We start from the raw sequence: 25,296 nt of genomic DNA, 5'->3' as shown, positions 1-25,296 counted from the left end.
CCCCATGACAAAATAGTTTACCATTAAAGTGGAGTTGTGTGATTATTTTATGTTTTGTTATATTCATATAATATATTATATTACAATATATTATATTATATTATATATAATATATCGTATATTATCATTATATATCATATATATCAATATATATAATATATAATATACGATACTATATTATATATTATATTATATTATATTATATTATATTATATTATATTATATTATATTATATTATGTTATGTTATGTTATGTTATGTTATGTTATGTTATGTTATGTTATACTATATTATATACAATAATATATTCATATTTCCCCACTAAATAGAAAACCTCTGAGCTCAAAATATTAAAATACACCCTGTTTTATTGGGTGCAATTCAGACGTCATTCAGGAGTAGGCAGTAAAATAAAATTCTGCAGTGGTTACTGAACCTAAATGAGTTCTTATTTTGTGTAAGGAAAAAGATAAATTCTTTCAAGTGTACCTGACAAATAGGTAGGTACTTAGTAAAATACCTCAGTAAATGCATAGCTGCACACTTGTCTGTGGAAGATATTTTCTTAGTATTTGTCTCCACTTGAATTAAAAAGTCTTGATTTTTACAGTCTCAGTTACTGTCGATCCTTCTGATGTAGCTTTTCTTTCATGTAAGTTGAATGGTTCTTCGCAGAATGCTAAAAAAGAAGACACAACACATGGTCAGATGCTGCAGAGCATAGAAGTATCTTTAAGAAAATTTGGTAAAAAAAGGTATTGACTGCAATTCAGTAACAGGAGTTAATTCTGAGAGCCTGAGAGGGAAGTAAAACTTGCAAAAAATAAAGTTATTTTCAGGACTTTCTCAAATTCAGAAATGTTGCGGAAAAAGGAAGAAAAGGAGCTATCCTCAGTAGTAGATATACCAATCTTTCATCTCAGTGTTCTTTTTTCCCAGTTTTATCTGATGCTTTGAGGATAAATGCAGGACCATCATGAAGAAACGTCAGGATTGCAAAATGTTGTGAAGAACTTGCAGTATAGAGAAAGAAGCTTTTGTGGTTATGGGCAAGAGGAGGAAAAGCATAATCAAGTTTAATAGCATTATATAATAAAATTACTTTTAAGACATATATAGTTTAGTTTTAAGTCGTCCTGTGAATAGCTGGGGCTTGGACTTGATCCTTATTGGTCCAATTCACTTTAAGAGATTCTATGGTTCTACAGTAATTCTGGTCTCATTAATTTGGAAATGTCACTTGAGAAAAATGATACAGGTTTTATTATTCAATTAAAGATCAGTCATCAATATCATGCATTCCATATAAAAAATAAAAATATTGCAATTAAAATAGGTGTTATTAAAATCTTAACTGGAAAGTAAGTAGGTTTCTTATCATACATGGTCAAGAAAGATAGATTCAAATTGGAAAATTTTATTTTCAAAACTGTCAAATTGTTACACACAAACAAAAAAAATTAAAATTAAAAAACCCTAGAAAAACTGGTGTGCTTTATAGGTGAATAAACTTAGAAAAGAAGTTGGAAGAACATGTGTTCTGGGAGAGCCTTCCATGTGGGAAAAAAAAAAAAACATCTCTCATAATTTTAAAATGGAAGTAGGTATGACTATTTGTAAGGGCAGAGGTCCAAAGCTGTGTGTTCTTCTTAGCTCCATCCTAATAGATTTACCCGTCCATATGTTGCATTTGATTTTTGACATAGCAGTCAAACTTCTGTAATAAATTCTTTTCTTAATACCAGAAACAGTATGGCATGTACCTGTAATGACGCCTACATCTTGTTTTTTAAATTTTCTTCTTTTCCTTCCTACTAAAGATGGATAAATACTGAAGGCATAGCTGAAAGTACTTGGTTAACAGGGTCACAGTGCTGCCTTAAAAAATACGAGGCAAAATTAAGGCTGTGTTTAAATTTAAAAACCTGTGACAGCTTTCTATTTCAGTTTTTTTTTTTTTTTGGTAACTGTTTTAGTCAGGGAAATATCTTTCTTGAGATGAACTTCCTGTCTTTTTGTGGGATATATAACCCCTGCCAAGCATACAGAAGATACTCAGGGGCAATTCCAACTTTAAAAGAAACTGGAGCATTTAGTATTATCTTAGTGATAAAGGCAACAAAGTTCCCTTTACACATTTTGGGATCAATAGTGAAACTTGAGATTATACGTGATTTTAGTGCTGCACTGCCAGGACAGTTGGTGGAGTTGCTAGTGACAAGGACAGAGCATTAGGGTCCTCACAGTAGTTACATACCTCACACTGATGATACGATTTCAAGATGTATAAATGTATATGAAACCCAGAAAAAGAGGGAACTGAATCTTCTCTCACCTTCTGCCTTCAGCCCAAACTAGTTTTCTTATTCTAAACTTTGCATACAATGTTTTGAAATTAAGAACCTGCCCAATTTCATTGTCTCAGTTTTCAGTTTTCAGAGAAGAGGAATTTGCTGCGAGACAGATGAAATTATTAGTCATGATCAGTCATCCACAAATCCTTATTAACTATCTACACGTCTTGACTCAGTATCATACCCCTTGAAGCAGAGGAAAGTAAGCATTAATCAGGGGAATTTCTGTTTGTCTAAATTAATTTCAAAATGCAAGTGGCTAATACTAGGGAGAATAGTGTAGAAGATATGTTCTACTATGTTACATTTGGTCTGTTACAAGTTGAAATGGAAGGTTCTTTTAAAAAATGCCGTACTTCTTATGTGCATGTACATAAGCATGATACATCTGGTTTCAATGTAAAAAAACGAAAACAATTAATTTGAAAAGTCAAAGTAGGACATTCTCAGTTCTAATACATTCCCATATTCCTATTTATCAGTAAAATGAATTCTCGGAAGAGTAGTACCAGATTTTGTGAACCATATTTAATTAGATGAAAATGCATATTTAAATTATAGCAGTTCCGTTTATCTAAACGACTCCATAAATTTCCTTTTCTAAATGTATAGTGTGTATAAGTTGTGGTTATTTTCAATATATCATGTTGGAATTTCTGAAAAAATATCTATTTCAAAAGGTACCATTTTAAGAAAAAAAGCACTGATGAACTGAACTGGTATACTATTTTTAGCCAGTTTGTCCAAATCTACACTTCTGATGGAAAGTAACTTACAGTGAAAAACTGTGTTAAAATAATTCTAAAACTTCATGGATATTTAAAAAATATTCTTTATGCATGGATCTCCTTATTTTTGTGTGATTTACTTTCAGAAGAGAATGGAAACAATGGTATAAACTACATGTTTTTTTCCATTGTATATGCAATAATGGCTAAATGATTTTATTGAAGAAATGCAAAAAAGGTATTTTTAAAACACAAGGAAAAAATATGCTCTGGAAAATACTTTTTACATAATCTGATACTGTGGGAATCAAAAAAGCTTGAGAATCGTGCTGCACATAAAATCCTTCTGAAGAGTATGGCTCTACTTCTTAAGATTCTTTGCATTAGTAATTATTATATGATTAAAATTTACCCAGAAGCAACATCTGATGATGCTATGGTATATTTACTTACTGGTTATAGCAAGAGCTCACTTTCAGAATCCAACAGAAGTTAAGCTAAAATTTTAGCTCTTTAAAAATGTTATGTTAATAAATTGGGCATTTTACATATTTCTTTATTAATGTCTTTGTAACTCTCTCTAGTCTATAAATGTATTTTATGTATTGGTGTGCTCAGAGCTGGACCCAGCACTCCAGATTTGATAAGCAGAGGGGAAGGATCCCCTCCCTCAACCTGCTGGCAATGCATTTCATGATGGAGCCTGGGAAAATGTTGGCCTTGTTTGCTGCAATGACACATTGCTGGCTCATGTTCAATTTGAGGACCACACCAGATTCTTTTTTGAAAACTCCTTCCCAACTTGTCGGTCCACAGCACTTACTGGTTCCCTACTACTACATTTGACATTTCTCTTTACTGAATTCCATGATTTTTCTGTCAGTCTGTGATCAAAGAGATTAACAGGTTTAATTTACAGGTATCATCATAGGTGAAAAAGGTCTCCTTATTGAAGCTGTGCCAACAGAGTTGTCTGTTCCTGCTTTTATCTTAATCTTTGCTTCTATATGTTTAGGTAACTAAATGTGAAAAAAATTCTGATGATGATGGATAAAAAATAATAGAATTTTAGCATCATTCAATATTGGTTTTCTCTCTCTAACATAGTAATAACAATAAAAAGTTTACCTTTTACTTTGCAATTATTAAGTCAAGCATAAACAAAAATCTATATGTTTGACATGTATCCAAAACAAAACTAAATCTATTAAAAATTTTTCAAATAAGAAAATCTAGCTTTGGGGTGGTTTTAAGAGATATGATTAATATTAAGATATTAATTAAGAAATTATATTTTGTTAGAATTTTGTTAGAAAACACCTTGTGTCTTATTCCTTGGGGTAAGAGTTCCAAGTAATTAGTTTTTCTATTAAGTAGCTATTTAAAGAGTTACATGAGAAAATATTGTTCTTTTGGCACTGTAACTTTGGGTCAGAAATGTTACGAATGTTACATTAATTATTTAATAATATAATAATTGATTTAATAAATATTGTTTGAAATTCTTCATATTCCAGCAGGTTTACTGTCTAGAGTTGTGTTTTATGCATATATATATATGGAACAATTAACTGAAAACAGCTTAACTCCTCATTTCCTTTAAAGAAAAGTTATACCCAGCCTTTGTTTTTGCTTGAAGAAGCGAATCTTGATCTTTTGTTTGTTTTCTTTCCCTCACAGGAGTCATCAGGACTGCCTTGCACAACATGGACAGGGAAGCCAGAGAGCATTATTCCGTTGTCATTCAAGCCAAAGATATGGCTGGGCAGGTCGGAGGGCTGTCAGGGTCAACAACTGTAAATATCACACTCACAGATGTCAACGACAATCCACCCAGGTTTCCTCAGAGTATGTACAATTTCAACATATAACTGATTTGAAAATCATGTTGATTTTCAGTGAAGTAAGAAGGCATTAGTGAAATCTAGTTAGTAGTCAGATTAATGGGGGAAAGGCAGCTTGGAAAGCATTTGGATTAACCAACATTTCTAAATTTTCCAGTAGTTCCACATAAAGCACAGAGACGGCATAGCTAAAATACTGAAACCAGTAAAGATTTCTTTCAGTATAACCAATGGATAATACTGAGATGGGTTACAAAAATATACTGTTCTCATATGTGGGTTATTATCCAGTCCTTGTTAAATGCATATTTCAAAAACTGTGTGATTTTGATCCCACAAGGGAATGATGATGTTCCTATGGTAGAAAGCAGCAAAAGGCTATTCAATAAAATATTTAATACAACATGCCTTTGGCTACTTCATATGCATCTATCAAGTTTTTTTGCTTCTGCTTTCTCTATACCAAACGAAACTTTTAAGATCAATTACTACATTTCAGCTGGTCAAAACCTAAGGTGTTTGTCACTATTGTTGTGCAATGGTTGAGTCTGACTTTGCCAGAGTGAAATTAATTGTTGGTGTTGATTTTAAACAATATTATCACATGAATATATCAAGAATAAATACCAGAACAGAATATCTTAATGTGACCACTAATGGAAAGCTAATTTCTATCCAGCACTTTGGGTACACATTAATATGACACAGTAGCTGAGATCTTGTAGGAATTCTGAATTCAGTCAACAATTCATTCAAAATTCTTCTGGAACATAAATGCATTTTCTCTGCATATTCACTCAAAGCCAACCAGAATATTGTAATCTGGCTCAGACATTGTGTGAGCTATTGTAGAATATAATGGCCTGGTAGCTATAGGTACATCCACCAGGAAATACCTTAAGCTGTTTGAATGAAAAGATTTATAAACAATAGTATAGATCACAAGGCTCCAAGGAAAAACAAAGCTCCCAGGCTATACACGTTATATGAAATCTGGCCAAACAGTAAGTAGGCTTATTAAGAGTGTTGTAGAAATTAATATCTTCTCTGTGCCTCACAAAGACTTGAAAACATAAAGTTTTTGAAACACATCCTTATAAACAATATTTTTGGTTTTATGTTTCACAAATTCTTCACTGCATCCATCATTCTATTTAATACTTCCTAACAACTGGAAAGGCAAAAGGTAAAGCTTACCTTTGAACAAGAGCTAAATTAAAAAGAAAGAATGTCTTAAGTTTCCTGCAAACTCAGTGGATGCAGCAATGGATCCCTGCCTATCAGGTTTCAAGAACTGTCCTCTTTGATTTTGAATGGAAGGGTTTAAATAGCAAACTGATTGGCAAGCAGAAATGTACATTGGCGTATGCATTTATCTGTATTAATTTTTTTTTCAGAAGTCAAAGAAACATAAAATGTTCATATTATAATTTATACATTTTACAGGATTCTAATATCATTGAAAATTACAAAATACTTCACATCTAATGAAAACTTATAAAGGCAGAATAAAATTTCATCTTAATATTTATTCTTTTCAACATAAAATATTATTTCTAGAACAAATCTTGTAGAATACAAACATTTTCTTTCTTTCCTTACAGAAGATTCCTATACGCAGTTATGAGTGACATTATTTCTTTTCTCCTTTTCAAGAACTATATTTTAAACACCTTGCAAAAGAGCAGTGGCTACATGTTAGTAATAGAGAATGAAATTACGGTTGGTCTAAAAAAGGCTGTGTTACCATCATGAACTATATACACAAGTCTTTCACTAAAATAAATAATGTCTTTGTTCATTTTTCCTCTGTTTCCTTTGTGTGCCATAATTTTCAGTTAAATTTCTCTTCAATTTCCTTATTAGACGGAATGCTAAATGAGACTTACTGAGGCTTGTCACATTCAGAATTGAATTCAAGGGAAGTGCTAACCAAAACTGCCTATATCGAGTGTATAACCCTTGGGACAGGCTGAGCCTCAGCTAAACCACAGACTTTCTTTTGGTTAGTTTCCTTTTCTCCGTTACCATACTTGTGAGTTTTGAATCTGATTCTAACTGTATGAGTACCTTACTTGAGAACGTGCTTGGAAGTACATCTGATTGATGCTGTTATTTTTTGTTTTATTCATAAATATTCTTTGTTGTATACATTTAAAAGATAGTACCTTTCTGGATTTAGAAGATCAGCGTTCATTAGACATGCAAAATGCAGTAAGATGTGCAGGATTTTTCCCCTTAAAGAAACACTTTAAACCACAACTTAGAAATAAAGGTTGTCCATATATCTGTTTGAAAGGGTTTACTGTGGTTTTCTCTGTAATCATTCTAAATAGAGCTGACTTCCTTTCACAGAAACTCCTAAAAGAAGAGCAACAGTTTTCCAAAATACAGATAAAATCTAGGAGGAATAATATGAAACAGGACTGTATAATTTTATCAATCTTATTTCTGGTATAAGAAACATAGCTGAAAAATTCTGATTGCAAGACAGTAGTATGTCTCAAAAGTAGGAAAGGGGTTGTGAATTCAGCAGAATAGCTTGAAACCTCACATATTTTTTGCTTATCAATTACTTCTTGTGCATCTGTACAATACTGATTTCCTTCAACATCATAAATTTCCTTTCTTCCAAGAGACAAGTAATAAATGAATTATCTATTCAATGTAAGCTGACAGACAGTGTTCTGCATTGGAAGATTTTTGCATCTCTCAGTTCTTGTTAGTATTACCACTGATGGATCCATGTGGTTGATGACTAAGGGCCCTAATTTCATAGTCATAATTTAGTTCATAATTTGCCAGAAAATATTCCATCTTCTAATGGCAGTGTTATCAGCCTTGAACTACATCAGAGTATTCTGTATATTTTTCTTTCAAGAATTCTCTCTGGTGTTGCTTAAGATGAATTAATTCTCTGTGTTTTGCTTTGTTTAGTATGAGGAGATTCTGATAGCAGAAAGATCACACTAGGCAGAGGCTTCTATTGACATGCTTTATACGTTGAGTGCTAAGGAATTACATTCTGGCCAGCGTGTAGATCTGTAGTTGCTGTGTCTAGACTCTAATTCATAGATTTTGGTTTTTGATACATCTAGTTCAGTTCCCTAGGATAAAGCAGAATTGAAATACAACTCATGGCTTAAAACACTTTTTATAAAGCTTGATTTTTGAGGCTTGATAGTTTCATGGCAATCGTAAACATAATATGAAATTATGTATATGCATAATTAGTTTGGCCTCTCTTTTTGCAATATCATTGTATGAAAAGTGCAAAGCCATGTTTAAATAGGAATGTGATATGAAGATACTCCTGTTAGCTCTGAAAAAGTAAACTCACATCCCAGAAGCAGACATTAACTCTGCTCTTTTAGCTCTGAAAAAGTAAGCTCACATCCCAGAAGCAGACATTAACTCTGCTCAATGCTAGTAAGGTATCCACTATCTGGCCTTGTTAATATAACTCATTAGCTAACTAACTATAAAAGTATCTGCTATTCATTTTCTTTTGAAATTCACCACTCCAGTGTGGTCATTTCTGAATCCCCAGTTCCATGTGGCAGATCCAGTTCTCATGATTTCCTGTCATGAGAACTGTCACAACTTTGTGTCATGAATTGTCAGCACATTCTCACTTCACACTGCCATGGGCTGCAACCTGTCCTCTCCTACCTAGTGATTAGTCCAGGGCTATCTGCCTTCTCTTTTACCACTTGGCTCCTGCCAAATGTGATGAGGAAAGCAAAATTTTCTCTGATTGTTTTTAGCATATTTTTCTCCTTTTTTCATCCAGTAATTGCTAAGAGGCTTATAGAATCATAATGTGTTTCAGGTCTCTGTCATTCTGTTAGATTTGCCTGAAATTGGACAAGGGTTAAAAATTATTGGAGACTATTGAGTTAAAAAGATTGCTAAAGTTTTGTGTCCTCAAGAAACTCAGACTTTAAATAAAACAAGATAAGGACATGATAACTGGTTTTTCTTAAGATTGCTGACATCTGATCAATTGTATCTTTTTAAATGACAATTTTTTCCTATCTAGTATAATCTAGATCCTGATCATTGTGCGATTTATGGGCTTGAGGAGTGGGACCATGTAAACTAATGTAGCTCAAGAAGTCTAAGTGCAAGGTCTGCACCTGGGTCAGGGTAATTCCAGGCATGAAAACAGACTAGAAAAAGAACTCAATAAGAGTACCCCAAGGGGAATGACTTGGAGGTTCTGGTGGGTGGAAAGTTGATGTGAACAGTCAGTGTGGGCTTGCAGCCCAGAAAGCCAACTGCATCCTGGGCTACATAAAAAGAGTTGCACCCCTCAGCTCAGGGGAGGTGATTGTCCCCCTCTACTATGCCCTTGTGTGGCCCCACTTAGAGTGCTGTGTCCAGGTCTGGAGTCCTCAGTACAAGAAAGATATGGACCTGTTAGAGTGGGTCCAAAGGAGGGCCATGAAAGTGATCAGAGGTCTGGAACACCTCACTGATGAAGATAATCTGGAAGAGCTCATGTTGTCAACCTGGAAAAGAGAGGGGTCTAGAGAGACCTCATTGCAGCTTTTCAGTATGTAAAAAGGATTTACTAAAAAAGACTGAGAACAGCTTTTTACAAGGGCAGGTAATGACATCAGAAGGGGGGACATTTTTAAACTGAAAGAGTAAGTTTAGACTAGGTAACAGGATCCACTGGCACAGGTGAAGTTTTGAAGCTTTGGATGTCTCATCCCTGGAAGTGTTCAAGACCAGGTTGGATGGGGCTCTGAGCAGCCTGGTCTAGTGAAGGGTGTCCCTGTCCATGGTAGAGGAGTTAAAGCCAGATTGGTCTTTTGGTGAATGCCTTCCAACCCAAGCCATTCTATGTGTCTACATGTTGATGAGTCCAGCAATGATCCAGTATCCAGGGAGTATTAGGAACAATTTCCTAATTCTTTTGCTTTTCTAGTAGAAGAATTTTACTTTTCTATTCTACTTTTAAAGTAACTAAAAGTATTCTGCTTTTACAAGCAACTTTTAAAGTTTGCTTATTTATTAAGATTTTTTTTCATTATAATTAGACTAATATCTTTTTCTCATTTCATGCTCATCACTTCCTGTCTGTATGACTATTACATTTTGATGTAATAGCTGCACAACATAAGTGTGGTGCTAAAAAGAATTTTTCTTCTCACGTATTCTTGAAGGTAGATATATGTTGAATTGATTGAGCTTTTAAAGTGTGTTCTCAGGTTTCAAAGTCAGTGCTCAGGTTTCCCTGAGTGAGTGACACTTCCTTTGTGAATACAGTTAGTGTTAAGTATACTGATTTTCTGCCTTTACAGAGAATTATCACAAGGCCCTGACCTTTTTTTTGTTGTTTTTGAAAATGGCTATAGTGTTACATCAGAAACAGAATGAGGGGCAAGTATCAAGTTTCTATTTTTGTCAGTTTTCAGAAACTTCCTCCTGATTGTAACAGCCAGGAGCAAAGGCAACAGGGGAAAACTGCTGTTGTGGTGAAGATGTTAGTTTTAAACGAAGAAGTATGTTGGGGTTTGGTTCTCTAGAAGTATTTAAAATACCTGCTTAGCAAAGTGATAGTGTCCTAGCACAAGGAAAACGAGCTGTTTTAGGGAGTGGTAAAATAGACAACCCTTGCTGATCGGAGTGATTTTCTAAAATTACTCTTATACTGTGTCTTTGTAATGTTCCAGAATCAATAATTTGTCTAAGGGATGCCTTGGACATATGAGAAACACATTACTTGAAATGTGTTCATTCAGTTCAAAAGGGAGTTAAGACATGTGAAATAAAAGTATATGTACCTTTGAGTGTATGCTGCCATAGACTGGAAAATATTATCTAAAGTGATTTGTTTAATTGTCTTAAAATTGTCTTCTTCATATTTTTGTTTTTGTTTTTGGGGTTTTTTTTGTTGTTGTTTTTTGGTGTTTTGTTTTGGTTTTTTTGTGAGAAGAATGGTATGTTCTGATATTTACACAATGTTTGAAGTTAAAGCTATCAAATTGTTTCATATCATACTGAAATATCACAAGTCATTTAATGGCATTTGATCACACAGGAAATCTCGTGATGTTCTGTTTCCTGAGCAGAATAAGTGTGATTTCTGTAATCAGTTTTTACTGTAAAATTTAATGAAGTAATTACAATACTTTTCAAGAGTATTAAATATCTTATTGTAAAACTCTCCTTCAATGAAAATTCATGACAATAAAATTTGGTGTCAGAATTGTTTATGAAATTCAAATATTAAAGGGAGATTGATGGGGGAAAATATACTTATGTCGAAGTCAGATTAAATACTTCTAATAAATATGTGGTCTATGTACTGAGTTTTAGCACCACCTAGGTGCATCAGCATTACTCATAACAGTACCATGGAGTTTTATTTCATTTTATTGAGTATTGTCCATAAGGATTTTTGTGTACCAGATTCATTAAGAATGACATGTCATACATATAAAAAAACTTCAAAACACTCTAGACAGAAAAAAAAAAAAAAAAATGGAGGTTTTTGATGGTTTGTTTGTTTGCGTTTCTATGGGTTTATGAATAAGATTGTAATGGTTTTGGGAATGAGGGAATGTTTTTTGTTTTTCTCTCAGAGTGGAGAATTGGGAGCAAGACCACTCCATTTTGAGAAGTATTCTTTGGAAAGCCTTAATTTTCATGTCCTTAATAAAGTTAAACCCCAATGTGATCACAATCCTAGCTATACTAGAGCCATGAAAGAGCGAGAGTACAAACAAACAAACACAGAATAAACTCCAAATAGAGTTTAACCCTTTACAGGTGTTGATATTGCTCTCTGCTTAATCCAAGCTGACCATGCTTATTCACCATGCAGCCATGGTCCACCTTTAAATGGCATAAAATATGCTGAACAGAGCACAGCCTCTAGAGACTGCTATAGATCACACCCAACAATTAAGTTCCTCATTAGTGATTATTACGGAGTGCATATGCTCCTTTTCCCATACTAATTGCATGGAAAATAAGTATTTGGGGTTTCAATACATACAGGAAAGTAGTGAATCTGAAAATCCAGGAGAAACCAAATTTTATGTTTCCGCTTTTACCTATGAGTGGCATAATAATATTTTATCAAAATAAACATCAAGAAGCCATAATACCTTTGTTCTCCAAGATCAAAAGTTCAGTATTCTGACATCAGAAAGTTTTCAAGAACTTCTAGTTATTGTATCTAAAGACAAAGTGTCATGGAACATAAACTCATCACTGATTAAAATCTTAATTGCAATCATAACTCCTGTTTTACACTGAGATGTATAAAGCAGGGACATTGAGATGTACAAGTCTTGTTTCAGCCAAAGGAGTCTCTTTTATCAAAGAATGTTTGTTTGTTTTAAATTGACCTAAGGTTTCCATGTTCTTCAAACTTTCAAGTCAAGCAAAAGTTTGAAGGGTTTAAGTTTTGAAGTGTTTTGATTGTCATATTTGTAAATAAGAAGTAACTTCACTTATAATTCAAACACATTTAGAAAGTGCAATAGCATTGGGGTTTTTGGCACGGAAGAAGAGTAAGCCAAACATACCTCTTAAAAATTTCTTAGTTTAGTTTTATGAAAGAGATGTTGGCATCAGAAAGAATATTCAGATTAAAATTAGTAGAGATAAAATTGACTGAACTTCTGCAATAATAAAAGTTTCTGTACTCATAATGAGTACATTAAAATTTGATTTATTATATTAAAAATAAGCATAGTAAAGGAGCATGTGACATATGTCCAAGACATACTGTGATAAAAAGGCTTCTAAAAAGACTGCAGTCTCAAAAGAGAAATCCAGAATAATCTATTACATGTAATGAAAACAAGCAGCTCTGTGAATGAAGAATAGCTTTCTCAAGAAAGCCACCAAGGAAGATTGAGCGCAGTCCACAGCTGAAGCTCCTCTTTGGTTTTCTCAAAGATGGCAGACAGAAAACATGAGACATACCTTCATAAATGACAGGATCACAGGTTCACGTGAGACTTGAAAAAGCAATCTTTAAGATCAGCTTAAAGCAGGTTCAGTTAGATCAAGTTACTTAAGACTTAATTAATTAAGAGTCTTGTCTAGTAAAGCCTTGGTCCCTTTCTGCAAAGCTGTTTTACAGCTGGCTGGCCCCATCATGTACTGATGAATGCAATTATTCCTCCCCTGGTGCCATCACTGAATGTCATGATGTTTGTTTTAGCACATTTCTCCAGCATGTCCAGGTTCCTTTGAGTAGCAGCCCTGCTCTCCAGTGTAATAAACACTTTTTCCCAAGCTGGTGTTCAGTATTATGTCTCTTCCTCCCATTGCTAAGTATGGTAACGTCTACTGTTCAAGAAGACATTGTAACCTATAAAAGTTAGTCAAAATGATCAACAGAATAGAATGGATTAATAAATACAAAAATTTCAATAATATGCTTATTGATTTTCATTAAATACTTCTTTTTTGAGAGGTTCAGACAGAGAAATTACTTTTCTCAGAGTAAGACACAGCATTGGAGTTTGCCTGTAGGCTAATTGAAATAAAAGTATATGGTTCTAAAGATAAATAATTTTTGTACTGTAATGACAGATATGCCATAAAGTTTATTGAAAGATGAAGTTCATATACATTAATTTGGAAAATGTTTCAATTAGCATAGATTCAAGTCCTGCAAAGTGGTGTCCTATGCAGTACATTATCTGGAACAGTGCTTATTTCCTCATATCATGAGCAAAGGGAATGCATGTGAGTGAATGTGATAAAAGCTGAGAACTGAATCAGCCAAGATTATTGATCTATGAGAAACAGGTCAGCTCCTCTAGAAAACAATAGATCATTCCCAAAAGATTTCTGCTTCACAACAGCTCCTGGAATGCTTAGAAGCATACAGTTGGAATGAACAGTTCCTGCAATGCTGGAAGCATAAGAACAATCTGTTCAACATGGTCAGATTTGGTGGAAAAGACCGATCATACCTGATCCTCAGGGCTTCTGTCTTCCCAGTCAATTGTTTTAGAGGGTTGAGACAGACTCATAGTTTGCAATACAAAACTGTAAATTCACATCCCATATTTTACAATGTCCTGTCAGACTTTCTTTATCCAATGCCCAAGGAAACATTCATAGAATCGGAATCACAGATTATGCTGAGTTTAAAGGGACCCGTCTGAGTCATTAAGTCCCAATGGAAAACACCCAAGGAGTCACAGCATGTAGCTGAGAGCATTGTCTAAATCCATCTTGGACTCAGACAAGTTTAGTACTGTAACCTTTTCTCTGGGAAGTCTGTTCCAGTGCTCAATTGAGCCTTTCATCAGTTCCTCTTTCTAGCAATAAAGTATACAATGATTTAAACATAGTAGTTTCACTACTAGCCTAAAAAAATGTCTGTAGTATAGTTTAATTCATGTTGCTGAATTTTGTCTTTTTGTGCATTTGAATTTTTAGATAGTATTTTTTGTATTTATCTGTTTTGCTCTGCTGAACATTTTATTTTCCTTGAGATTTCCAAAATTAATAATAACTATTTTTTTCTTTACCTATGAAACCTCTCTTTTCCTTTAGACTAACGAAGATTAGGGCACTTGTCCATCCTTATTGCACCACTAATTGTTTACTAGTACTATGGACTAGTATGAAAAAATTAATTCAAAACAACAAATAGGTTTAGGAACTGTTGTTCAAGAACTAGATGCATTTATAATTAAATCTTCTGTTTTCTAGCAGGTTTCTGTAAACTCAGCTATATTTTACTGATGATATCTACCCCTTTTTAAATGCAGCTTCTGTAGGTTAATAATTTCTTCAGTCCATCCAACCTGTAGTGGGTTTTGGGTTCCATCTCTGAATTCAATTTAAATTTTGCCTTTCTTTTTCTACATGCTTACCAAGGGTACCTCTGCAGTCATGCTAACTGGTTTAAACCCAGCAAACCATAACAACATGTTAACTTCTTTATGTCCACTTTCAAATGTGCTGATCTTGCCACTCAGTTTTGCACTATTGATTCACTGCCACAGAATGCCTTCAAGAAACATAAAAGGAACCTGTTAGAGTTCCAGAAGATATGTAATGACAGAAGTTATTTTGCTTTTTTTACTGTGTTGGTGGTTGGACTCTGATGTAAACTCTGCAGACTTTTAGGGAGGCATTTGGATTGGGGTTTTTTAGATGGGAAATGAAGATGTTGTTGGTATGTATACACCTTCCATTGGATGCAAATTATTCTTTTCAGTTCTGGTAGATTTCATAATCCCTGCTGTATTAAAAGGGTAGCATTATTGGAGAAATCTTTAAGTTTGAAGTTTTTCTGGCCTAGTTGCAGATGGAGATTGAGGTTTACGTAATGACATTATCTCTTTGCCACTTTTATTTCCTTGGCAAGGATCAGAAAACATTGTACCATGTAGAAAAATTCATACAAAAGCATAGAGATAGTTAAGAAAATTATCTTTCAAAAAATATTTCACTAATTATTAACCTTACAGGTTACACAAACAGTGAAAGGAGGTCATAGTTGTAAAGGAAAATTTTTCTGGGCACTAATGTGTAATACTTCTTTGTACCCATTATGTTAATTTTCATTTACAAAAAATAAAGTTAAAAAGAAAGAAAAAAGTTAAAATTTTTTGTGCAAAGAGGAAAATATTAAGATCTATTACATTTTTCTTTAGTAAAAATTACATATTGAAGATGATGCAATGTTGCAAAAGTGATAGGATTTTGGGAAAAAACGTAACATATTTTTCAATTCAAATGTACTCACTTGACCATGCATTTAATTGTAAGTTGGTGAAATATATGTATATTGGTTATGGAGAATATAAACTTAAAAAATACTGGTATGAAGTAATTTCTGTATTATGTGGTATACAGCAATAGCTGTGAAAGCTAAAATTCTACATTAATTTGTATTTTGAATAGGGAATGAAGGCATCCCAAATCAAATACAATTTGGTTTCGAAATCTTTCAGGGATCTAAATAAGTTCATAAGTTTTTTTTGTCACTTTATGAAATATGTAAATACTCTTTTCATTGACTCAGACATCTATCAATCACACAGTGGTTCTGTAGTTTAGTTTGACTAGAAAATGTTCAAGCTATTGTTTTTTTCCCCCTCAGAACATTATCAACTGTATGTTCCTGAGTCGGCTCAAGTTGGATCAGCAGTTGGAAAAATCAAAGCAAATGATGCAGACACTGGTTCAAATGCAGACATGAAGTACACAATTATAAATGGTGATGGCTCTGGGGTGTTCTCCATTTCTACTGACAAAGAAACAAGGGAAGGAATTCTCTCTCTGAAGAAGGTAAGCCATAGGAGATGTAAAATCCATGTGAAAATTTTATTTTTGTGCCTAGCCTAATTGAATCTCAGCATAGAAACGTTATTTGTGGCAACAAATGTGTAATTCACTTTTCACAGACTGTTATTATTTGATTTCTCTCTCCATCTGGTATCTAAATAATCGAGTATTGTGCTAAACACTTAAAATGTTACTGGTCAAGCTATTACAGAGTTATCATTTATATGTAATTCCTATATTTGTCCCAGTCAGTTGAGAGTTCTCATGTGGGTTTGTTGAGTCTTGTAGTTATCAATTATATATATCCATAGATCCATATATCCAAAAATTAAAAGCTAATACACATTTAAAATTGCTAATATGTATTCTGGTCTTGATTAATGGTTGGAAAAATTAAACCCTGAGAAAATGTGAAAGAAGAGGATAGATAAAAGCTATCATAAAGCATGATGCATTTTTTTTGCTTCCAGATAGATATATATGTATTTAAGATAGCCAAAATAGTTTCTAACTCAGGGAAATATTATTTTTATAATTCATAAATATTTAAAGGATCTCTTTCAGTGTCTTAAAAAGCTTTAACTCAGTGTCTTTTCTAAAAGTTATGTAATACCCACCTTTTTCAACCACATAAAAGTAAATTGTCTTTTTTATACCACTGAATTTATTTCCTAATGGCCTTGTTGTAGCTAAAACCATAATCTGTTATTTCTTCTTAAAATTAGTATTGTATGCTCACCATGCCTACTGTTCATTAACTACAACATTTATGCATATTCAAAACATGAAGCAGAAAGGAAGAATTTGCAACAAAATGAAAGACATATAAAAATCTGTTAAATCACATTTCTCACTGGTTGTGGCAAAGTAGATTAAAAAAAAAATTTACTGTGATTTAGAATATGACAAAAGCATATGTTGCCTGTTCCTTTACATACACATGACAATAATTTAAGTCATTTTTGCATCAAGACAAGAAGACGTACGTTTTGTTTAGGTAATGATATATTCCAGTTGAGCAGAAATTCGGCGCTTAAAAGTTACATAAATTTGTGTATAATACCTCCATTATTTCTTCAGATACCTTATTCCTTTATCCAGTATTAAAAATGTGATCTTGGTTTTTTTCTTTTTTTTTTTTTTCTTTCTCTGTTTTTTACTCAGGTCTTGTATGCAGTTTAATAAGTATATAATATTCTGTGTCCTGTAATGGCTTTTAATTTAGATTGGGTTTCAAGCTGTTTTTTTTGATAGCCCACCCAAAATAAATGATCTAAACTAAGAACAAAATTGTTTTGGTTTTGTGTATCAGATACCAGTGCCTTCTATAACAATAGAATAGAATAATTTGTCCTCTAGTACTTCTCCAGAAGAATTTACAGTAGACACATCAGAAAAGCCAGAAGTAAATATATTATTGTATCTAATGTCATGATATCCTCATCAAAATATTAAAACTCCCCTTATGTGAGATTCTGAAGGAAAAATAGAATTTTTCAGTGCCTCTATTTAGTCCTTTCAACAGGTATGCAGAGGCTCTGAGTGTTAAAATCCCTTCTAGTCTCATTCTAGGCTAACCCAAAATATCCAGTACTTTCATTGTCTTTCCTGTTGACAGACCTGTCGAGCCATTCTTCAGTCTCAAAGATCCTTCCACAAAGGGTTGATTACAAGCTGTCATGAAGTATTTCCACTTTACCTCATGAATTTCCTTGTTTGAGTAAGAAAATGGAGGAAACCCAAACAAAATAGCCCAGTAAAAGCTATTTTTCTCTGTATCCTTCAAAAAAGGAATGTTCATCATGCTCCCCCTTTGTCATGATTTTCAGAAAAATGTGCTAGAACTTTCCTGACCTCAAGTCAGGAAGTATCATTCAGGATTCCCAGAACAAGTGTCTAACAGCCCATGTCTCTTGCATTTTGTATAATGAGACTGGAAATGTTCAAGAAAAAGTTATTTCTCATAAAATTCTATAGCTCCTTTCGGGAGTTACAGTTACCCTAATATGACATTCCTTTTGGGAGTCTCATATTAGAAACTCAAAGCACAGTATAATGCACAGGAGCATTTTCCAGTTAGCCCTGTAACTGGTCACTAGAACTACATTTGACATTTTCAGTTTGGCATGAAAATCATATATACTGAAGTTATGTTGGTAATTGTCGTGGAAAGACATTATTCATTGGGAAAAAAAGAAACATGAACAAAACTTTTGTTTAATTCATTTAAATGTAAATGTTTTGCTTTCTTTCTGGGGAAGACTTAATGATCTTCAGTGTTATGTTAATTTAAGCAAATACAGAAATTATTTACATATCTAGAAACACATGATAAGTCTGTTTCTTACCTTACATCTACATCTAATGAATGAGATGTTATAGGAAGAAAAAAAAGGAAATGAAAGCAAAAAACTACTCTGGCTATATTTGAAATGTCAGCTTTTTCTGATTATCTGAATAGATTATTCCCTTAAACAAAAAGTGTTATTGTCTGATTGTCTGATCAAAGAACTAGATAAAAGAAAGAGTTTATGTTAGTACAAGACTTTGTGTCATTCCTCATGTGTTTTCTGAGAGAAATTAATCTTACTGTACAAGTTAATTCAGTCATTGTCAGTATAAACTGGGTTTTCCAAAAAGACATCAAAGTTGCAGTCCTATTTTAAACCTGTTTACTCTTAGAATATACATGCTGCAGAGAAATTAAAATTGCTATTCAATATTTCACTGCTCATAACAAAAAAAAACATAAATTAATGAACGTCTGAGTTAGAATTTATTAAACCTATATTTCTTTATGAATTGAATTTAGTAGCACACTTAGCAGCTTTTTCATGTATAGTAATAGAATTACCAGGGTATGGTAAATTTCAATGCCTTTAAAACTTTTTATTTTTACATTCAAGAAAGGGAAATAAAGAATGTGAGGGTCACAAAAGCCTTGCACTGTTAGAGATCAGAGAATGAATTAATTGTCCTTAAGTACACAGAGGAGAAATCAAAGAAATATACAAAGTGAATATAAATCCTGACCAATTTTTCTTATACATCATCAGTCAAATTTATTGTAGATTTCATTTACAGAGCACACACTGACACTGACAAGCCATAAATTGAGTTCCTCATATGTCTTGCCTAATGTACTACTTTGCCACTCCTTGGGCTGACAGGAAATGCTGATTTAAACTTGGATGAAGAGATTTTGCTAGACAGACTTTCATGTCCACACAGAATGATACTGGTATCAGTGGAATTATATGATCATGCTATAATAAATAAAAATTCTGGTTCTGCAAAAAAAAAATCCATGCATATGCAACTCCTTTTAATGATATGACTGTGTTTTGAGACTGTTAGACAGACTACATCTGTAGCCACTACACCCACATTCACTAGAAAAATCACCTGGTCATAAAAGTTCCTGTCTCTTACCATAAGTGACTGTTTTCCTGCAAGAAGTTGCCTTTATTCAGCTGAGGATAAAAGAGATGCCCAAAAAGAATTTTAATGTCCACGTTGTTGTCTATGAAACTTTTTTATTACAGATGTGAAGTTATTTTAATTCAGAATACACCAGTCTCTACCTTTTTCAGGATTTAGGATTTACTGATTAAAACCAAAAGGTGACAGAATCCAGACACTACATTATCATGAAAGTTGAATCTGAGGCTCATTCTAAAACCTGGGCTATTGCCAAAACAAGTATATTTTCCAATATTCTACTGTACAGAAGAATTGAAACTATCCTGCTTTGTTTTTATCTTCTGTATACAAGGTATGGCAGTGGCTGCCAGAATATCAAAGATTATCATCTCCAATACCATGAAGAAATATTTAAGTTAAACAGAAAAGATGTTAAGTTACTGGCAGGCTAAACTGGAGAATAGAATGGCTCTGAGAATTTATTTTTTTTTTTGCCAACAGCCACTCAACTATGAAAAAAAGAAATCATATACACTTAATATAGAAGGAGCAAATACTCACCTTGACTTTCGCTTTTCGCACTTGGGACCATTCAAAGATGTAACGATGTTGAAGGTCATTGTTGGCGATGTGGACGAACCCCCGCTCTTCACTATGCCTTCCTATGTCATGGAAGTCTATGAAAATGCAAAGATCGGGACTCCTGTTGGCACAGTAACGGCACATGATCCTGATGCTGCCAACAGTTTAGTGAGGTATAGTAAAACTGTATTATCTGGATTAATTATTCAGTCATGACATTGAATTTCACAAGCTTCAGGGTTAGTGAGATCTGGAATGTATGAAGACTGTTTATTTGTACTATTTTAGTCCATAAAGGGAAACATAGGATGGAACAGTGTCATGATCATTCTGTATATATTAGATTTAGTAACATAAGCTTCAGCCTTTATTTGGTTTGCATTATAATTCCTATCATTGGTCTGAGCCGAGGTCTGATTTTCCAGTGGTAACCTGCTGTAAATCTATTAAGTATCATAGAACTCTTTCCCCTCTCTCTGTCAGAATTGTGCTGGCCCTCTGCACACTTGCTGCACTGTAGTTGTCTCAGGTGTTTGTGCAAGACAGTGGCAGGTTTAGATACACCTTTCTTTTAGAAACAAACGGGATCATTTTTGCCAAACTTTGAGTTAGAACCCAATATTTGAGGGTTGAGGATGAACCCAATATTTTGTAATATGCTTCAGCTTCAGTGGAGTATCAAAAGAATCAAATATGTGTAATGATGAATTTTGTGGAACAGTACATGAACTTTATGTGCCAAAGGTGGTAGCAGATTTAAAAAGTTTCCCAAAAATATCCACAAAAACATTTTTGATGTTTTTCCTTTCCATGACATAATGGTACAGCCTTCGTAGAAATTGTATTATCATATCCTTGGAAAACAGTTTTTCTTAAGCTAATTAGGCATATTTCGTCTCCTGACTGAGTTGAAATCTGCTGGATATGTGTAATAGTCTTGGTAAGATGAAACAATCTTTTCAGAACAATGAAAACATCAGGTTTTTATGTGATAATAGTCTAAGATTCAAAATGTTTTGTGTCAGAGAATCAATATATGCAATTTCTTAGTGGGAAGTTATTGCCTTTGAAAAATTTCCACTATGGTATTTGTGCCTAAATCATAACATACATAATAAAATTTTGCTAAAATAGCTGCCAAATGACTGTAGTTCCAATACTATAATTCTGAAGCTACTAACAGTCAGACCATTGTGGATATTTGAAGTAGGAAGGGCAAGTGAAGATTTCACTAGTTGGTCCTTATTTCAACTGTGTGTTGCCCATAACAGTTATGCCTAGAAAGAGATAACTGGCAAAAGGGAAGAAGCAGCAGTTTGTACAAAGCCTGGGAAAGCCAGAAGTAGATGTTCTGGCTGAAACAGGCAGTAATTTGGAGACAGCGGGATCAGAAGGAAAAAAGTATTTCCAAATACTGAGCTTCTTGTATTTGCCCTTTTTGTTTTTCAAACCTGAATTTGCAACCAGTGAATGAGGACAGAATATTAAGTACCCATATTATTCTTATAATTGAGGAAAAAAAATTGTTCTTACTTTTGTATATCATGTTTTCCCCTCAATTGACATATATTTTTGAGTTGTTCCTTCCATATCTCTGTGCCTCAATGGACTAACATTTATAGTGCTAACATAACAGACCAAACCATAAAGATCTGAAGGGAACCAGTTTTCACTCAGTTACATGTTGGTAGGGTTTGGCAAGGGCAGTGGCAGCCCAGATATCCTTGGCATTATATTGTGACTAGGTCCACCTTCTAGCCAGGATTTATCCATCTTGGAGGAACTGACAGTGAATGTAATTTGTTAGACTGTGGGCTTTTTATGAAGATGCTGATTCTCTAAGGCCCCAATTAACATGTTGCTGTGTGGGATTCTAAACAGACACCAGGCTGGGTTGGTGTGCCCTCAAGTTTTCCTTGTGCTTCCTGCTGTGGGAACAGAAATGCTAGTCTGAGAATAGACAGCTCCAATCCTCCTCACCTCAACTTCACTCAGAAAAAGTGAGGTAGTACAGAAGGGCTTTGTATTGTTTCAAGATCTACCTACAGCTTGGGAAGCCATGGGTTGGAAGAGGTGTGACCTGAGAAGTGGGACAGACGGCATGGGCTGAGATGCTGCTCCACTTGGAGTCAGGGTCCTGCCCCATGCTCCACTCAGACCAGAGTGATGAGCAAAGGAGCCACTCAGAGGTGGCCGTGTTTCTCAGAAGTGTCCATGCAGTGCACTTACAGCCTTTTCTGCTGCCTTTTAGGAAATGTCTCCACTGTTTGTCTGAAACCCTGGTGAGTCTGAAAGATAGCCAGAAGTAAAGGTCAAGTCTCTTCTTTGTTCCCCCCCCAGTCAAAACAGTGATTATAAAAATGTAACCAGGAAGTTCCAGTGTAAATTTCTTAGGAAGCAGGGATCACAATCTCCAGGGAAGATAGGTAGATAGGACTTGCCCTGCTGGTCTCTGTGTAGCATGGAGTAACAGAATAGTGCTTCTTATCCAAATGGCTCAGATACACCTCCAAATATTGTGAGGCTACAGGGCAAGATACAGAGCAGTGATTTGCTTATCAGTCTTTCCTAATCCACTTGTGCATCCTTTCCACTTTATGAAGACACCTGCTGTTGTGTATGAGATTGATGAAGCATTTAGGCACACACAGTTGAAACCATATCACTTGGCTGTTCGGCTGCTAAAAGAGATACAGTGGTGTGATTTGTTCACTGCCCAATAAAGTAACAGCTTATTTTGCTGGCAGGAACAATTCTTGTATACAGAATAATGGTTGGAAGTGTAGTTAAGGTAATTAACAGAGCTGAAATCTTTTAAAGTTATTTGAACTGAACAGAAAAATAAATAGCAGCATCTATTGCTATCAGTAGAAGGAGACAAAGTGGGTTTTGTCCTTATTTCCTCACTGCAATTTCATCACAGTGATTTCATCTTGTTCCTGAGCTGAGCAGTCTTCAGAGGGCACTGACATTTTGCCAGTGCTGGTACTAGTGTTTTAGTCTTAAAACCCCAGCAGAACAACCTCTGTAATAACAAATGTAGCTCATATCAGTGGGGTCTCTTTATTCAGTACTTATCTGACTGGCTATTTGGACTGTTCTAAGGGATTTTCCTTTTTAAGTCGATTGATGGTTTTTTCTCTGAAAATATAGAAATGCATTTTCAGGGAAATTTTTTAAATGCTTTGTTTTATAATAAGATTATTGTTCTACTGAAATATGAATAACAAGATATAATAGAGTCATAAGAAATAAATATATATTAAATCTTCATCATGTGCTAATTTTAAATATAAAGGGTTTTTGAATAGTTTGAAAATTACTTCAAAATTTACCTAGAAATTTGTTTTCTAAATCAGAAGAAAACATCCTTATTTGTAATTCATTCACAGGTATTACTGCCTTGTTGGAACATTTATGAGAAACTAATCCTCTTTCATTGCTTTGTGTCAAGTATTCTGCTTCCATACTCATATCTTTTGTTGCTTGAAAAGGTCAGGGTTAAGTCATGTCTTATAATAATATCTGATGTGCAAGTGTGTCTTGAAAGGTGTCTTCCCACACAACACAGAAGAAACCATGACTGTTAAATGCTCTAATTAAAATTTTTTCTTAGTCCATAATTCATTTAAAATCTCTCTATATCTATTTAGAAGTTATCTTTTTTTCTTCCTGAAATCATATGCAGAAGACTGGCATGGAGGTTGGGGGTGGGGAAAACAGCTTTTAACTGGCAGTGTGTGGAGAGCAGCCCTCACCTTTTTGTGTGGCTTCAGGGCAGGACAGCACTTCTTAAAACCCTGACATCTTCCTGTGCGCGGTGATCCTTGGGTGGTGACTCCGCCCAGCCACAGCACACACTTCAGATGATCCTTGGAGCTTTCCAATTGCCTCTGGTCTGTTGCCAGTGGAACAGTTTTCAGAAACATAATGCTGCAGCTATTCCTCAAGCCACCTCCAAGGCAGTGATTCAGAAAAGAGCTAAGACACAGTTTTATACAGCTTATACACTGAAGAGTAGTGTTTGATAAGTAACACATCCCATTGTAGAAGTACTGGAACATCAGATCACTCCTTTGAGTCCTGCTTTGTCATGCAGTGGTACCGGAGGTGAATCACTGTTTTGAGCTTTAATGACAGGACCTCTTCCCCCCTAGTAATTTTTATTTATACCAACATATTATGTTTAACTTAGGCTGCTTACATTTCTGGGAAGAATTTTTCTTTTCCTGGTATGTAACAGAAAACTTCTGGTGGATGGAGTACAGGTCCTGATCACGACTCTGCCTGTGGCAGCAGTGTCAAATTATAAGAAAGATAAGTATCTCCCCTTTTCAGAAGGTCTACAATTGCTTGGTTAAAAACAACTTTGTATTTTTTTGGTCCTTGGAATATTGATTAGTTATATTAATATGTTGGAATTCAAGTAAATTTTCTGTTGGACCCTAATCAGGCTGTAATATACCTTACTATAATGTATTTTATTCACAAGGATTAATCAGCTAGAGGAAACAGAAGCCAGCAAAAAACTGTTGTTTTGGTTTTGGGCTGAGTTTTATTTTTTTTCTTTTTAAATTTTGTGCTAAAAATTAATTTTAATTTTTTTTAATTTATTTTGTCCTAAAAATTTACTTTTAATATTGTGCTAAGTTTGTCAAGAATTCAAGTACAATCTCAGCCAGGATCATGGCTTCCCACTTTTCTAATGGTCTTATGTTGTTGCCTTAAAATGGATGATATATCATAATGGCTATAATACTTGTATACACTAATGAATACAAAAACTTGCTTTACAAACACACCTGATATCTAGAGGCTCTAATAAATACATAGTTCCATTGTCCTACTTTGACAACCTTCTCTTTCCTTCTTTCAGAAAGAATACTAAAAAATTAATAAATTACAGGTGCATATGATTGTAACAATTAATGTGTGTAGGGATTTTTTTAGCCAATTCCTGCATTAGGTAGAGAAACTTATTTTAACTTTTGCTGCATGGATTGTAATGGATAGTCATCTTTTAGACTCATCTGATGGTGAATATTTTCTGTCATCAGCCTTTAGAAATTAATCTTAATTTTCA

General features: G+C 34.1%; 1 protein-coding gene across 12 annotated transcripts in view; it reads left to right on the top strand.

The window, feature by feature from the left end:
- CDH18 (cadherin 18) overlaps window positions 1-25,296 on the top strand; it is a 438,213-nt gene that overhangs the window by 367,063 nt on the left and 45,854 nt on the right. For all 12 annotated transcript variants that reach the window (XM_023922139.2, XM_086898493.1, XM_086898437.1 and 9 more), the window contains 3 exons: window positions 4,762-4,929; window positions 16,024-16,211; window positions 20,133-20,386. In XM_023922139.2, the coding sequence (XP_023777907.1) occupies window positions 4,762-4,929; window positions 16,024-16,211; window positions 20,133-20,386 (610 nt within the window). The remainder of the gene's footprint in view (window positions 1-4,761; window positions 4,930-16,023; window positions 16,212-20,132; window positions 20,387-25,296) is intronic.

This window comes from Cyanistes caeruleus, chromosome 1 (assembly GCF_971803275.1).
Source record: "Cyanistes caeruleus chromosome 1, bCyaCae1.hap1.1, whole genome shotgun sequence".
NCBI classification, from domain to species: domain Eukaryota; kingdom Metazoa; phylum Chordata; class Aves; order Passeriformes; family Paridae; genus Cyanistes; species Cyanistes caeruleus.
The sequence above is the reverse complement of the archived record's forward strand: the minus strand, read 5'-3'. Positions and strand labels throughout refer to the sequence as shown.